General features: G+C 38.8%; 1 protein-coding gene across 8 annotated transcripts in view; it reads right to left on the bottom strand.

Annotated features, from left to right (window-relative positions):
• Window positions 1-15,951, bottom strand: part of ZNF521 (zinc finger protein 521) — a 327,057-nt gene that overhangs the window by 123,273 nt on the left and 187,833 nt on the right. For 5 of the 8 annotated variants that reach the window (XM_075826332.1, XM_075826326.1, XM_075826327.1 and 2 more), the window contains one exon: window positions 12,972-13,010. The exons of 2 other annotated variants lie outside the window; for them this stretch is intronic. In XM_075826332.1, coding sequence (XP_075682447.1) covers window positions 12,972-13,010 — 39 coding nt within the window. The remainder of the gene's footprint in view (window positions 1-12,971; window positions 13,011-15,951) is intronic. One more of the 8 variants, XM_075826328.1, reaches the window with a different exon arrangement.

Below are 15,951 nucleotides of genomic sequence, written 5' to 3'. Positions count from 1 at the left end.
TAAAGGACACTTCTAAATCAAATAATAAGGTTCACAAACATAGGTTGCCTGGTACGAGCTCCTGGGTAACAACTGAGCTTGTTTTAAGGAGACTTTTTTTCCGGCTATTTCTTTTAACACTTTAAATCAGTGAATGCCACAGGGTTTGCGGCAGAACAATATCTTTTACAGTTGTCGTTTCTATTGTCTGTATGAACACAATAATGCACTTCTTTCATGTACAATTGTATAATAAAGCTCCAGGATAAAATACATTCTTGTTATGCCTGGAATAGTCGTCTTTACTTTTTTACTTTGTGGATACAAAAAACACATGAAAGCTGCATTATTTATAATCTATAGACTTCAATTAAACAAAGTGGTGACAGGGAGCGGAGTTCTCACCATGCAGCCTGCTCCTTGTGAAGCATGTCCCCTCTCCTTACCCGCTCTGATCCTGCACACGTGAGCTGAAAAACGGGAGAACACATTTACAATTTGTGCAGAACTCTTCTGACAATTTTTGACAAAGAGAACCCAAAACTTCAATGGGTTCTATGAGCTTAGCATTTGCACGAAGCACTAAATATTGGGTCACTATTCAATGTGTTATATAAAAACATAACATTGATGAGCCACACATATAGATATAAATGTAGATAAGTCATCAATGGAATGAGCCGTCTATTTTGTGGCAACTGCACACATGCAAAGTGTGTTATATTTGATGTTCAGTTCAAGGAGCACTACATGTTTCAATAACAAAGCACCTTTAAAGTACATTTAGGGCTTGGACTAGGGGGGGGGGGGGGCAACACAACGTAATGCAATGTTGTCCTACAATGACATTACTTGTCCTGTTAGGTTCTTGTCAAGAGACAAAGGCATCTATAAGCCGCCAAAAAAAGGTTAGACCAGGGGAAGAGCTCCCATAACCAGAAATTGAAGGGCTGTATACTGTGCATGCAAGGAGAGCGGGGTCTTTCAGCTGCTCTCAGCCAATCAGAGTACTCCAGGTGTTACGGATGAGAAGATCTGGCTCATAGACAGCACCTCACAATGTACCTCCCATATGTCCTTTTCAGCCGGATGCCAGACATTGAACACAACCCTACAAACTCTGGTTCAGGTAGCTGGACGGCTAAACTGCATTTTCGCTGCATTTTTAACATACTTTTTTTTTGTTTTAGTTCATGAACTCCCATTGAGAAACATGAGAGATTATATACAAAGACAAAAAAAAAACGCATGATAAAAGCGCAACAAAAACGCACAGTGTGAACCCCAGTGTAAAGTGGAAACTCTTTGCACACATTAGCGTTATCTTATTAGAGCATCTAAAGGCCAAAGTTACACAGAGTTTTGATGCAGATTTTGGTTCATTTTTTGGAGCCAAAGCCAGAAGTGGATTCAAAAGGAAGGAAAGGTATAAAGAAAAGACTGACGTATCTCCTTCCTTTTGTGTCCGCTTCTGGGTTTGGCTAAAAAAAACGATTTAAAAACTGCCACAAAAACTACATCAAAATTGTGTGTGTGATCCTGGCCTAAAAGTTACCATTCACCTCAATGGCGCTGCGCTGCAATACCAACCAACGACATTGGACAAGTATGGCGCCGTTTCTGGAAAAAAAAAACGTTTTTTTTTAAACTTTTAAATCTCAGGCAACCCCTTTAAAATATTTGTTACACAGTATTTAGCGCATATAGAGCGCTAAATACAGCAGACATTTCTTTACTCAGAACTAAAGCCAGTATTCACATACAAACATACCTCCTGCAGTTTGATAATCCAGGAATCTAGTTTTGGATTATTGTAATAAAGCTTCTTGCGGTGAGGAGAGGGAGGTGAAATTCACATTTTGCATATTGTATAACATTGGAAAGCAGGCAGCGATTTCCATCTGTAAACTGTGGTTACAAGTAACAAGCTAATATATGTATTTATTTATTACTATAGGGCTCTATTAATACTTCTGTTCAGAGCTAATTATTGTTGTTTTACTACAGCATTTGCATTCAGATGCAACATTTATGCATATTCTAGCCGTGTTTCATCAGTTTTTCTTCCACATCTTGCTAAACGTTTGCTTGTAATAAGATCCATTGGTAAAAATAAGAATTATTAACATCGATTTTGTTGAATCAGTTTATCCTTTTTCCAATCAATTTATCCTTTTTCCAATCATAATTCTAGTTTTTTTTTTTCTTAGTCTTGTTTAACCATGTGCTCATACTTTCAACTATATACCAATATGCTAATCCTTGGATGTCTATACATAAAGGGGATGTCTAGATGGAATTCTTCTCATATATAAGCAAGTCCGAGGATCAACTGACCCCCATGGGTCTGTCCTTTTATTAACAACTGATTGCCCAAGAAACCTACTAGATGCCTCCTGAAGGAGGTAGTATTACATGGAGTCCATTTAAATGATTGGGCAACCATTTAATACATTGTCACGTTAAGTCGACCATTGTGGGAGCGGTTCCTTGCATTGGCTCCCTGCCCCTAGTTGGGGACCCTCCTCTATGAAGACCACATGCTCTTATAGGACATACAAAAAGATGTTGTACAATCTGGATGACCCTTTCATATAGAGCCTATGTAGGTCATATAGGAAGGCCCCCCACTCGGTTTAAGGTGGTCTATGCCGTGGCGGATCAACAGCCTTATAGCCAAACACACCCTATCCAACCTCTGCTTTGATAATATGAACTTACCATATGCGATATAACAAAAATGAAAATCTGATGTGAGTGAATAACTGTCTCTTATAACCATAAAAAGTAAACCTGTGGGTAGCATTAATTGACTTTTGGGACTCAAACTGAAAAATAAAATCAACTTGCTGTTCTTTTAGAGGTTGAAAAACATGCAACCGGAAGGAAAGAATATCTATAGATGCTGCTTTCATTTCCCTACCCATTTTCTAGACAGTCTAAATTTTAAAAAAAAGTATTGAGTAGATCTTAAAATATACACAAGACGTTTAGTTATGTACTTCACATATGATGGTAACTATAAAATAAGGCCCAAGGTATAAAAAGTGTTTATTTGCCACAAGATAACCGCCTGCCGAAAAAAAATTGACATTTACAAGCATGCAAATCTCCCATTATAACGAAATTGTACCTTAAAAAAAAAAAACGTATGAGGATTTTGAGTTTAATGAGATAGTGTAATCCATTATTCGGTGTATCACTTTAGGAGCAAGATAAGGAGTAGGCTGCTAGAGGAAGGCCCTAAGGCATAAACAAATCATGGGAAGTTTTCAGGCCAGGAAGCGAAATCTTTTTTTGTGGCCATTGTACACAGTGCTAAAAACGGTGGCATGATAATGGCATTTTATTTCTCAGCTTCTACAGAAGAATTTTAATGCAGGTAGGTCATTTTAACGGTGGTTAAAATATATAGCTAAACCAGTCTATCAATTAGTGAAGAATATTGTAGTAATTAGCTCTGCTTCATCGTACCATAAAAGATGACCATTTTATAAAATTACATTCTATATGGAAGCAGCCAAAATTTTAAGTGTACTTTTCCTAGTCAAGAGATATAGTAGACCAGTTCATTTTATGTTGAGTGACTATTTACAACTTTTAGATCTGGCCTACATAGCGTCTCGACACAAGATGAGATCTCATGGCATTTCAGAATTATAACGCGTATGGCTGTTAGGATTTGGATTCCGATGCAACAGGTCATTTTGCCAAGGCAACAGTAACACATACGGTCAATAATACACCAAAGGAGCTAATGACACTGGTTATAGGTGAAAACATGAAGCACTTGCAATAATCAGATGGTAAAGGGGTTTTCTGGGAGTAACTCTTCCCCCCCCCCTAACTTTAGGCATAAATGGGTCCCATTATTGAAATTTAAGTACTTTTATACATTTTCCTATGTGCCCCCTCCCATTCCAGGTAACCTCGTCACATGACCGCATCATCCAATAGATAGACTTGTAAAGCTATTTGTTAATGCGCTACAGTACCTGAAAGTGTGGATGCACGTGACCTGAGCCCGCTTTATTTACATGTAGCTGTTGAAGATATATATTATATATAGTCCAGAAGTATTTGGACAGTGACAATTTTCATAATTTCACCTCTGTACACCACCATAATGGATATGAAACAAAGCAATTAAGATGTGATTGGAGTGCAGACTTTCTGCTTTAATTCAAGAGGTTTAACAAAAATATTGAATCATTTAGGAACTCCTGCTATTTTTTGCATAGTCCCTCCATTTTCACAGGCCCCAAAGTAATTGGACAAACAGAATCATAAATATAAGAATTATTTTTAATAGTTGGATGAAAATGCTTTGAAATCAACGACTGACTGAAATCTGGAACCCATAAACATCCCCAAATGCAGAGTTTCCTTACTTGAGGGACTTTGCCAGGCCATTACTGCAGCGGCCTTCAGTTGCTACTTGTTTGTGGGTTTGTCTTCAGTTTATGAACAGAATTTCAGGCATTTTTTACATAGTCCCTTCTTTTTCCCCAGGCTCAAAATTAATTGGACAACCACTGATAAGCAGTTTAATGGCCGGGTGTCACCTGTTCTCTCCTTATTTCATGACAAGTTAAGGAGATAAAAGGTCGAGTTGGTTCCAAGTGTGGAATTTTTATTTATTAGCTGTTCATGGGAACTCTCAATATGCAGTCCAAAGGGGTGCCAAAGCAAGGGAAAGAGGCCATTATTAGGCTGAAAAAATAAAACGAAGAGAGATAGCAGAAACTTTAGAAGCGACATGATCAACAATTTAGTACAAAAGTTTAAAAAGAAGGAATTCACTGGCAAGCTCAGCAACACCAAGAGGCCTGGAAGACAACTAAAGTCAACGCTCAATTCTTTATTTGGTATCAACATCTAGCCAAGTCAAGATCAACCAAGGATGTAGGCATATCATTGTGAAACCCTACAATAAGGAGACGCCTTCAATATGCAAACCACTGGTAAAACTCAAGTATAGAAGGGCCAGATTATACTTTGATAAAAAACAAGACTCTTTGGACAGATGAGATCAAGATAAACTTGTACCAAAATAATTGCAAGAGTATGGAGAAAGAAAGTTAGGATGCATGAGCCGAAGCACATCATCTGTCAAACATGGTGGAGGAAGTGCGATGACATAGGCATGTATGGCTTCCAATGGAACTGGGTAACTGGTGATTATTAATGATGCGACTGCGGATAGAAGGAGCAGGATGAATTCGGACATGTATAAAGCTAGACGTTCTGGGCAGATTTAGTTAAACACTGAAAAGATGGCGCTTCATAGTACAGATGGCTAAATGACCCAAAACAAAAGCTTAAGGCAACGAAATGGAATATTCTTCAATGGTTGAGTCAGTCACCTGACCTTAAAACCGATTGATAAATTTACTGAAGACAAAACTTGAGGCTGAAAGACCCACAAACAAGCAGCAACGTGAAGGTGGCTGCAGTAAACGCCTGGCAAAGAATCTCAAGGGAGGAAACTCAGCAGTTGGTGTGCATGGGTTCTAGGCTTCAGGCAGTCATTGCATAGAATTTGCATCCAATTATTAAAAAGAAACCTTATATTTATAATTCTGTTAGTTTGTCCTATTACTTTTGAGCCTGTAAAAATGGAGGGACTATGTAAAAATGTTAATGCAATATTTTTGGTAAACCACTTAAATTAAAACTTAAAGTCTTCACTTAAATTGCATCTTTATTGTTTTGTTTTAAATCCATTTTGGTGGTGTATAGAGGTTAAATGTTAGAAATTGTGTCACTATCCAAATACCTCTGAACCGGACTGTGTGTATATTTCTACATTTTAATAAAAGAATCTAAGTAAAAATGTATTATATATATATATATATATATATATATATATATATATATAAAAATAATGGCATTCCGGGAAGAGTGTATAATTCGGACTTTCCAAAAACAAATATGTTAAAGAAAAAAATAAGAAAGCTTGGTTATTTTAGGTTTACTTTATTACTCCCTTCATGTTGGTCTGGACCTCCATCAATAAGCTTATAGAGCTGCATAAGCAACAATGAAAGATATTACTGCAGCCAGGGGAACAGCACATGGAGAGGTCCTTGATTTTTATTATTCAGGTATGCGTATACATAGGCAAAGCGGAATAAACTAGTACATATATTTACTGTATTTGAACAGTATACAACTTCTGTGTTAACCGACAGCAGTACTACTGCTTTATGGAATATACTTTCAATTTAAGCCTGCCTGTATAGTGTATAAGAATATGGGAAAAGTAATCCACTACATTGAGTTCTGCATATTTGAATGAGAAAGCAAAAGAAAAAAAAAGAAAAAACTAATTCCAAGTCCCTTTCTAATGATTCCAGCAACTGGCTGGGTTGCACTGTGTTCTGTAATGAAATGAGAATTCAGGAATATCTGTGCCAGAAATCATCAATTGTATTACAGTTCAATGCCATCTGTAGTTCAGGATACATTTCTTCCACAATAAAAAATGTACAGATAGCAGTTTAACATACTGGACAGCTGTATCGCTGCTGCAAATATTTTACACGGGGACCAAAACGAAGGTCATGACTGTAGGACGGGGTAGACAATAGGTGGAATATTACAGCCGAGCGCTGCAGCCAGTATCTCATTTGTGTTACTTTTGATAATGACTCCAGCGTTCGGAGTCCAAACTAGTCTCCTGCACATCTATTTCCCCTCTCCAGACTTCCCATGTTAACCCGGTGATTTACTGCTCTGCATTATGAGCAATTCACCTGCTTTGGGTGTCCCTGCAGGCCGGTGCTCTAGGGGGGAGATGTGGAATAAAAAGTTCCACATATGGTGAAGTCAAGCTGCTTGGAGCCTGCATAGTGTCTGCTATGGGGATCGCTGTTCCTGAAAGCCCCAGCTGGTACTTGGAAGAGATTCTGCATTACTACACCTCAGTGCCTGCCTGGTTCCCATCGGAAACTGTTGGCTTCTCATACAACAGCCATTTTCGATCTCTTCAACCCTTTTCTCCCGGTTCTGTATCCAACTGAACAGTTGGTCCTCTACTGCTGGATAATCAAATTCTTCCATCTGGCCCTATCCCTGTGGAACTGAAAAGGTGTATGTGTGCACCCGGTCCCCATCACATACCAGGAGAGGCTCTGACACACTGACAAAAAGCATTCAGCAAAACAAAGGCAAAAAGCCGGAATTTAAAAATCATGTTCTAACCATATGACTTTTAAATGCCTCCATAAAAACATTAGGCAGCAAACTTTTCTTCTGCTTTTAAAATCCATTACTGGAGACGAGCAAAATCTGTGATGATATACTGAAGATGCATCTTTCCAAAAATAAAAAATAAATGAATAAATATCGTAGCGTTTTCAGATAGGAAAACAGAACAAAGCAACCAGCAGTAGCCCCTCATTTCTTTCCAATCTTAAATATCTTTGCTGGGAAAAGTAAACACGAACAAGCAAGATTTATGCAATTTGCATTTGCCAAAAAAGAAAAAGCAGAAGACATACAGATGGTAAATGAACCATAAAAATGAATCATGTAATCTTGCAAATCTACATAGATAATACAAAGAATACAGTTATTCTCCAAAAACCACCGAATGCTGTGATGCTGGTCTATTCAAAAATAAAAAAGGGATATAGTAAGTGGATGTCTCACCATCTCTGTCACCTAGTCCGTGACCTTGAGATAAGTAGACGGGCAAATTGAATCTCCTCTGAGCATATTAATTACAGAGCTGCAATTCCCAGTATTTGCGGGGGCTTACAGATGCAAAATTATAAATTCTGATAGGAGAAGTCTGAAAGGTCATGTTTTTCTTTAAACCCAACTAGGAATGAAAGCTGCTTCTGAAAATCCTCTGAAGGATGCCTTGAGAAATAAAAACATTTATAGGGTCATTTATCAAACCAGCAGTGAACAACACGCGACATACTCTGGAAACAACAGGGTCAGATATATTCCTGCATTAGGTTTGCTTAATAGTGTTACATTCTACATGCGGACATCCTGACATGCTAGAGCTAGAATTATTACATTTCAGTGAGTATGTCCATTGTAGTTCATTTTCAGATCATGGATTAAAAGGTACGGAGAATACAATATTAACCTTGCAAAAAAAAGTGTTCACATTGAATAAACTTTAACAGTTCACATATGGCGCTCAGTGGTTAGCACTTGAGTCTTGGGTTCAAATCCAACCAAGGACTAAATCTGCATGGACCGAATGTCCCCCGAAAGTGCTCCATGAGAATGGAATGCTGGTGCGAATGCTTGACCAGCGCTCCATTAATTTCTATGGGACTTTTGGACCGCGGTCTCCGGCAGTTCCACAGAAATAAATGGAGCGCTGGTCGAGCATGTGCACCAGCGCTCCAATGTTATGGTCCCCCACTCTCATCACTGGGGGTGCCAGCGGACGGACCCCCGGTGATCACACATTATTCCCTATCCTGTGTTTTGTGGAAAAACCCCTTTATAGTTGGCAAATAACGTATAATTTTTTTTTCCGTGTTTCCGGTTATGCATTCATGAATTTCCATCATGTTTTGCTGTGTATATAGGTCATTATCAGTGTCTATGACAATGTCATCTCTTCCATAATACGGTCGTGTATGTTCATTATATTTTCCATTACAATCTGAAGATTCCTGTTCAAGTCTCAGGATCACGCGTAAGACATGCAAATGAAGTTGTTAGCAATCTCGGTTTAGGCAAGTACATAAACTGAAGGAATATGGAAGCCTGTATGAGTATGGGCAAAATGCTTATACTGTTCCCTCAGCATAAACTTATATCAGGCTGATATGATAGATCGCTCATGTCCTCCTCACAGACTAGCTATGACGAAACAACACAGTGGAATCCACCAGAGAACTGTGGATCCTCAGAATTCACGTCAATACATATCAAATCTTTACAAAAAACTTTTAAACGATTGGAAAACCCCTTTTTTTAAATTAATTATCTCGAACCCCATTTTAACATGTATGGATTGGTCATTCTGCAAAATATACTGCCTGAGACAGCTGCCTCACATACATACGAACATCAGGACATTCAAATCTCTCGGTCCACTTAGAAACATAGAAGACTGACGGTAGATAGAAGACCACATGGATGATCTAGTCTAAAAGTGGCTATTCTGATCGTTGCAGCACTGGGTTTTCCCTGGATGTGGTGACGTGCCGTACATGAGTCCCGTGGCCCTGCTTCAGGAATCCACTTCCCCAATGTACCGCATGTCATCAGTGACGTGGGCTGGAGCCACATCCGCTTGCAAACAAACGTGCACAGTTTCAGCAGCAGTGTGCTGTTCCAGGCATGCTCAGAACCGTGTAATTGTGATTATTCATGTGGAGGAACGAAACAATGGAAATAAACATTTTCTAGCTTGAACTGTAAACCCAAAAAATAACTATATTTGACCACTTTGTGGGTAGATTTTATGTGAGACGCAGCTAGGGGTGGAGCTTAGTGCAAGGATTGCGGAGCCTTTATTTCATACAGGGATATGTAGAATTCAGTGTGAAGCTCAAATAATTGAAAACGCCACAAAAACAGACGGCACACGATCTTATCAACGGTTTCAGTTAAGATCATTTTTTTTTTAGCAAATATACATTATCTTGGTGCTTACAGTATCCTACATTTCCATTTCTATTCTAGATGATAATTCTACCACTAGGTAGGTCTGGACACAATCATTGTGCAGGAGTGCAAGCAGGTGCATACATAAAAGGACAGGTGGCCCCATAGCGATAAATAAAAAGGGGGCGCTTATCTGGTACTGGTTGACACCACCACACACCTATCGACATTGGACAAGGGGAATTTTGCCCCCGATCTCCTCTCCATGATACTTGAGTTGATTCCAGACTCTTATTTTCTAATGTTGCACATCCTCTTGAGATGGGATCTTTGCACAAGTTCTCAAGGCTGCCCCCCTCTCACATGGGTCCCAATGGCAGCTGATTAGGCTGTCTCTATGGTGCGTACTGCTTTAAATATGAGTTATTAATTACGAATAATATAATTATGCCTAAAATGAGAGGAGTTATTAAATACTAGTTATTTTTATGTTGGCAAGTAATACCCAAGCTTCATTCACCGTCAACTAGTGCCCAAAATTGACCAAGCTTCACTATAAAGCTTACGCTGTGAAAGTGGCTATTTATTGTAAGAACAGCATGGATTTCAAGTTCCCTTTCAAGGCATTTTACATCAAACAGTATAAAAACACGAACACCAATCTCACTTTCCTTTCTCTGGTGCTGCGGTATAGACATTTAAGACTAAACTCTAAATTAGGACCCATTACAAGTCTTAAAGCTTAAACTCAATAGCACTGTAAGCCTCTTTGAAAAAGATTCCCTCTTGTACCAAATGCATGCCAGTCTATTATGTCAGAATCAATTAGTTTCATTCATTAAGCCTTTATTCATAAAGTAATACTTCAGTATGTATGCAGCATTTACTAATGGGAATAAAGAAATACAGGACAGTATCTGTAAAGTAACGGGATCTGGTGGGTGGCGGACTATCAAACATTCTAAATTATCAGAAGAAGAGTAGATAGGAGAGATGTAAACAAAGTCTGCACATCTTAAAGGGTTTATTGAGAATTAGATTTATTTTTTTTACATACACAGCGCCATTCTTGTCCTTGAGCCGTGTATGGTACTGCAGCTTATCCATATCCTGTGAATGGGGCTGAGCAGCAATACGAGACACAGCCCATGGACAAGAGTGGTTCGGTTTGTGTAAAATTACCCTTTTTCTAATCCTGTACAACCCCTACAAGTTGCCCAAACACCTTACATAATTGTTGGCAGATCCTGATGATTTGGTTCTGCTGACAATCAAAAGGTGTATAGTACAAAAAAAAAGCAGTTTGACAATCCACAGATATACGTGACGTTTCAGTCAACACAAAACCTCTCTCAAACATTCCAATTGCATATCATGAGTCAGGCAAATCTTGCACTATTTTCTACCACGCCCGTCGCTAGTGAGAGATGTAAATCAAATTTGTATAGGGGCCTACTGAGTGCCCAAATATGGTAGACATTGGGGAAAATGAAGATGCTGCATGTTGGAATTCAACATGCCTGGTCCATTGCTCCCCATTGAAATAAACATGCATGATTGACCAAGCGTGTAGCTATATGGGGAGATTGGTTGAGAAAGCTGGGAGTCAAATGTGTGGTGAGTGTACAACTGTCTTATGTGAATGGCCAGCTCTAATATGCTTCACGATCTCTTTATTTGTCCAGTAGGTGACCCTGATCTTGCCATGTAGATTTTTAGGCAGCTATGTGGCGGAAAGACGTTCCTCACTATATACAGTATGTATATATATTATATTAAGATCTTAGTTTTAGAAGGTGGAAAATAGTTCAGTTTTCAGGAATCTATGATGTTCATTAAAAATTCTGCTATTTTTGATTTTTATAGTTTGTTATTAAAATTATCATTTAGATTTTGACAAGAGACATTGTACTATTTTAATACTTTTGCTGGACCATCACGATTCACCATCTCATTTATAGTGAGTGGCTGATATCATTATTTTTCCACTATTTTATTATTCATAGACCCTTTTCACTCCTGTTAATGTGGGTGGCTTGATAATATGTTTACTCTAGCAGGAGATGTTTAGTAAATGCAGAGTTGAAAGCGGTCAGTTTTTAGGTGGCATTTTGTTTTGTGAACAAGGCTATGTTCTCTTTTCTTTTTTTTAAACTGCTAAAAATATTCCTTTTTGGGCAATATGGTTGCTGACCATTAGGAATTGTGGGAGGTCCATAAAAAATAATGCGTGACAGATATTGCACAGGGAATCCATAAAGAAACCTTTAGCGGTCAGTGAGGACATAAGCGATACCAGAATGGTTAAACACAATTCCTTATAATACTGTATCTAGTCCAGATAGATATAGTTAAACATTAAACATATAATCAATGTTTAAAATATTAACGGGTAACTTTTTCATAAAACTTATGTCAAAGTGATGTGTCAGAAGTTTTGATTGGTGGAGGTCCGGGTGCCGAGACCCCGACCATTCGCTGGAACTGTGGGGCTGAAGAACTATTCAGCTCTGATCAGCAGCTTTCACCTCTACACGGAAAGCCGAGCAGACAGTCATACGAAAATCCTATAAATTGTACACAGCCAACCTCCACTTTCTTAGGAGGGGCAGAAAATGGTCAAAGTTGCACAGTGCACAGCCAAGCGCCTTTGTTCCAGTGATCGGTAAAGGTCTCAGTTTCATTATTAGACCAATCAAAACTATTGACAGGTCACTATGAGGGTATGTTCACACGTAGTCAACAAAAACGTCTGAAAATCCAGAGCTGTTTTCAAGGGAAAACAGACCCTGCTTTTCAGATGTTTTTTTACCAACTCGCATTTTTCGCTGCGTTTTCACGCCGTTTTCTACGTCCGTTTTTGGAGCTGTTTTCATTGGAGTCTATGAGAAAACAGCTCCAAAAACGTCCAAAGAAGTGTCCTGCACTTCTTTTGACGAGGCTGTATTTTTACGCGTCGTCGTTTGACACCTGTCAAACGACGACGCGTAAATAACAGGTCGTCTGCACAGTACGTCGGCAAACCCATTCAAATGAATGGGCAGATGTTTGCCGACGTATTGTAGCCCTATTTTCAGACGTAAAACGAGGCAAAATACGCCTCGTATACGTCTGAAATTTGGCCGTGTGAACATACCCTGACAGTCACAATACAGCTTTTGAAACTACAGTGATCCTTTAAGTAGTGTCACTCTTCTTATTACCCCTTCCTATAACCACCCAAAAATGTGTCCAAATAAAAAAGGAATTATGGTTGGACTTGATTGTTTCTGATGTATATGGTGTAGCATTGCTGTAGCAATCTTTCTTTTTGATAATGGAGTTAATGTTCATGAATGAAATACATACACTTGTGAAAGACACATGTGTCTGTAGCATAACAATAAAAAAATGTAAATAGTTACTGTTACTTGTCTGCATCTTGTCTTCAGAATAAACTGTACCTATAATTTTGAGGAGAAAGGGTGAAAAGAATACAGTCACAAGCCATAATAATCGTAGATAAATTCTAATTTTGTCAAAGAGCGATACAAGTATTAGGGAATTGCATAGACAGCAATACCCTAATATTAATAGAATTGCTCTAGTTGGCAGCAGGAGAGATCCAAATAGAGTAGGTTACAGTAAATTCTGCTCAGGAAGGTATAGCCTGTGGTTTACAGCAGCCTATAATCTGCAAATTGGATACAGATACACAAAATCTATTGCACCATTTTTGAACTACTCTTGCTGGCAACTGAACAATGGTGTTATTTATATATGAGGAAAATGCCACTTATATTAACTATTAGGTAACTACATAAAGAACTTCCTGTCCACATCCATCCTGGTATCATGCATTGCTTTCAGTAAAGCATCTCCTTAAAGGTGTTGTCCCAGAATCGACAATTATCACCTATCCACAGGATTGGTGATAATTATCTGAACGCTGGGGGCCCCACTACTGGGACCCCCACCGATTGCAGGAACCAGAGGTCCTGAACCCTCTGTTCCTCCTCACTAAACCCCCTCGGCAGTGAGGAGGAGCACCAATGGAGCGGCGGTCGAACATGCGCCCACCGCTCCATTCAATGTCTCTTAGAATGAGGGAAACAGATTCCGTCATAGACTTATTCCCATAGTCATTGAATAGAGCTGCAGGACACATGCTCGACCTCCACTCCATTCACTGTCCTCCTCACTGCTCAACTGGGGGAACGGGGAGGGGAGGGGTGAGGGGTTCAGGACACTTGTTGCGATTGGTGGGGGTCCCAGCGGTGGGGCCCCCGGAGATCAAATTATCTCCTATCCTGTGGCTAGGTGCTAATTTTTGATTGTGGTGCAAACCTCTTTAAGGTCACATGGTCAGCCACTTCATCTTGCTCAGTTATAGGAAGCCTCGATCATCGATATTAGAAATGGTTTAAGGTTATTTACAGCTCAACAGTACAAAGCCTCACAAGAATAAAAACAGAGATTTTCATTAATTTGACTCCTATGCAATTTTAAATCTCCCATTCTGTGCAAGCACTGTTAGTGAACAGCCCCATTACAGCTTAATGGACGTTGTTAATTCCTAAAGAGTCTTCATTTCAGATTTTTAATCACCCCTTAACTATTCAATTAAATTTCAATAAAATGTTAAGTACTTACACTAGCCTACCCATTTTTCGTGGTAAAATAGTTTTCACATTAATACTGATAGGGAATGGTGTGAATGTAAGGTGGTTAATAAAATGAAATAGTATTCTATACCGCAGTCCTGCTGGACACATAACAAACTGTCAAACACAGCAAACACTGAAAATATTTATCATTTTTAAGTACATACTGTACATTAGCAATTATGCCTGAGACATAGAAGGGAAGTCATACATCTGCTTTACTACATTATCTACCACTTCTACAGTACAAAGTGTTAACCACCCATTCCATATACACCCTTCATCACAAGTGGACATTTGATTTGCTCACACGCCTCCCAAAAAAAAGAATTAACTCTACTTTTATACACCACATTTGCTACCACATACAACCCACCCTGCCACTGTATTATTGCCGCACTACCCAGAGCTCTCGTAGTTCTACTAAACTGGACTTAGATCACCATCGGATCTTAGAGAGATTTACGTGCGGTACCGTAGAACTCCAGTTCGCTCACTATAACCTGTAGTATACTTGATGGAAGTTGATACACTAGGAAGATAAAAGGTTATTTTTAGGTGTGTGTTTTGGGTACATAGTTCTTCTGCCCTAGAAAATAGAATAGGGAACACAGTCCTGCCGCACATAGCAAAATAAATAGTCCTGTATGTGTAGCAATACACAAAAGTAATCAATTGACAAAATTGACCTATGCTACTTCTATTATCCCAATCACTCCCCTTTATGAATGGGAGCATGCGCTTATAGAGACGACTAGTGGCAGGTCTTCAACAAAACTTGAATGGTGATGGCGCAGCCAACAGCCTATTGAAAAAAAGGCCTGTGCCGTTTGACACACTGGAGAATTTTATCTCTTCTTTTCTTCTTTATTATTGCATTACTCTGCTCATAAAGCATATACAATAATAGATGTACTGTATATTAGGGATGTGCTGTATACGAAATTCACTAACACTAGTATGTTCAAATCGCTTTATTGACTGGAGTCTACATTCTATCAAGGTATTACAGACACAGGTTATCATCTGAAGATCACGACCGCCTTCAATTCCTATCATAAAATGTTCTATAACACTCGGTACTCGTCTATAGTGGCTTTTAGCTGCCTGAATTACCATTCATTCTATGTAGCTCTCTGGACCATAAGCATTCTACATCTTCAGGAATAAGTCCCAAGCTCCATTTTAAATGTATCCCATGTCAGATAAACAACCTTTAGACTAATTCCTTTAATCAGGATATTGTGTGCACCTCCCATACCGTAACACCAACCTTCTCAAACAAGACAGTAGGAAAGGTTACAACAAATTCAGTAAAAGCTTCAACAACAACTTTAGAGAGGAAAGTGGATTCAATAGGCAAAGTACAAGGCTGGAAAAAAACCAAAACAGGATACACCTGTGAAATGCTCAAGTGTGTATAGAGATGTGTTTATGCTGTATTTTCCGTTTTCCGGTAATGTTTGAGTTGGTAACAGTAGTGAACTTAGGTCGGCATCACCAAGTTATGACAGACTCTTCGTTTTACAAACATCATTCATAATTCAATATTTTCCCTTTCTTTTGCTCCGTTTTGTGGCTATGGTTTTCAACCCTAGTTTGTCCCTCTTTTCCTCCAAAATAAATGCATTTAATCAGTTAGTTGTATTAATGAAATCATTAGAAATACAAAAACGTAAGCATGTGGTTTCCATTGGTTCGAAGTTTAACCTCTATTGGTTTTTGTCGCAATTTACATTAC

This window comes from Rhinoderma darwinii, chromosome 5, assembly GCF_050947455.1.
Source record: "Rhinoderma darwinii isolate aRhiDar2 chromosome 5, aRhiDar2.hap1, whole genome shotgun sequence".
NCBI lineage: Eukaryota > Metazoa > Chordata > Amphibia > Anura > Rhinodermatidae > Rhinoderma > Rhinoderma darwinii.
This window is presented reverse-complemented; position numbering and strand designations above follow the sequence as displayed.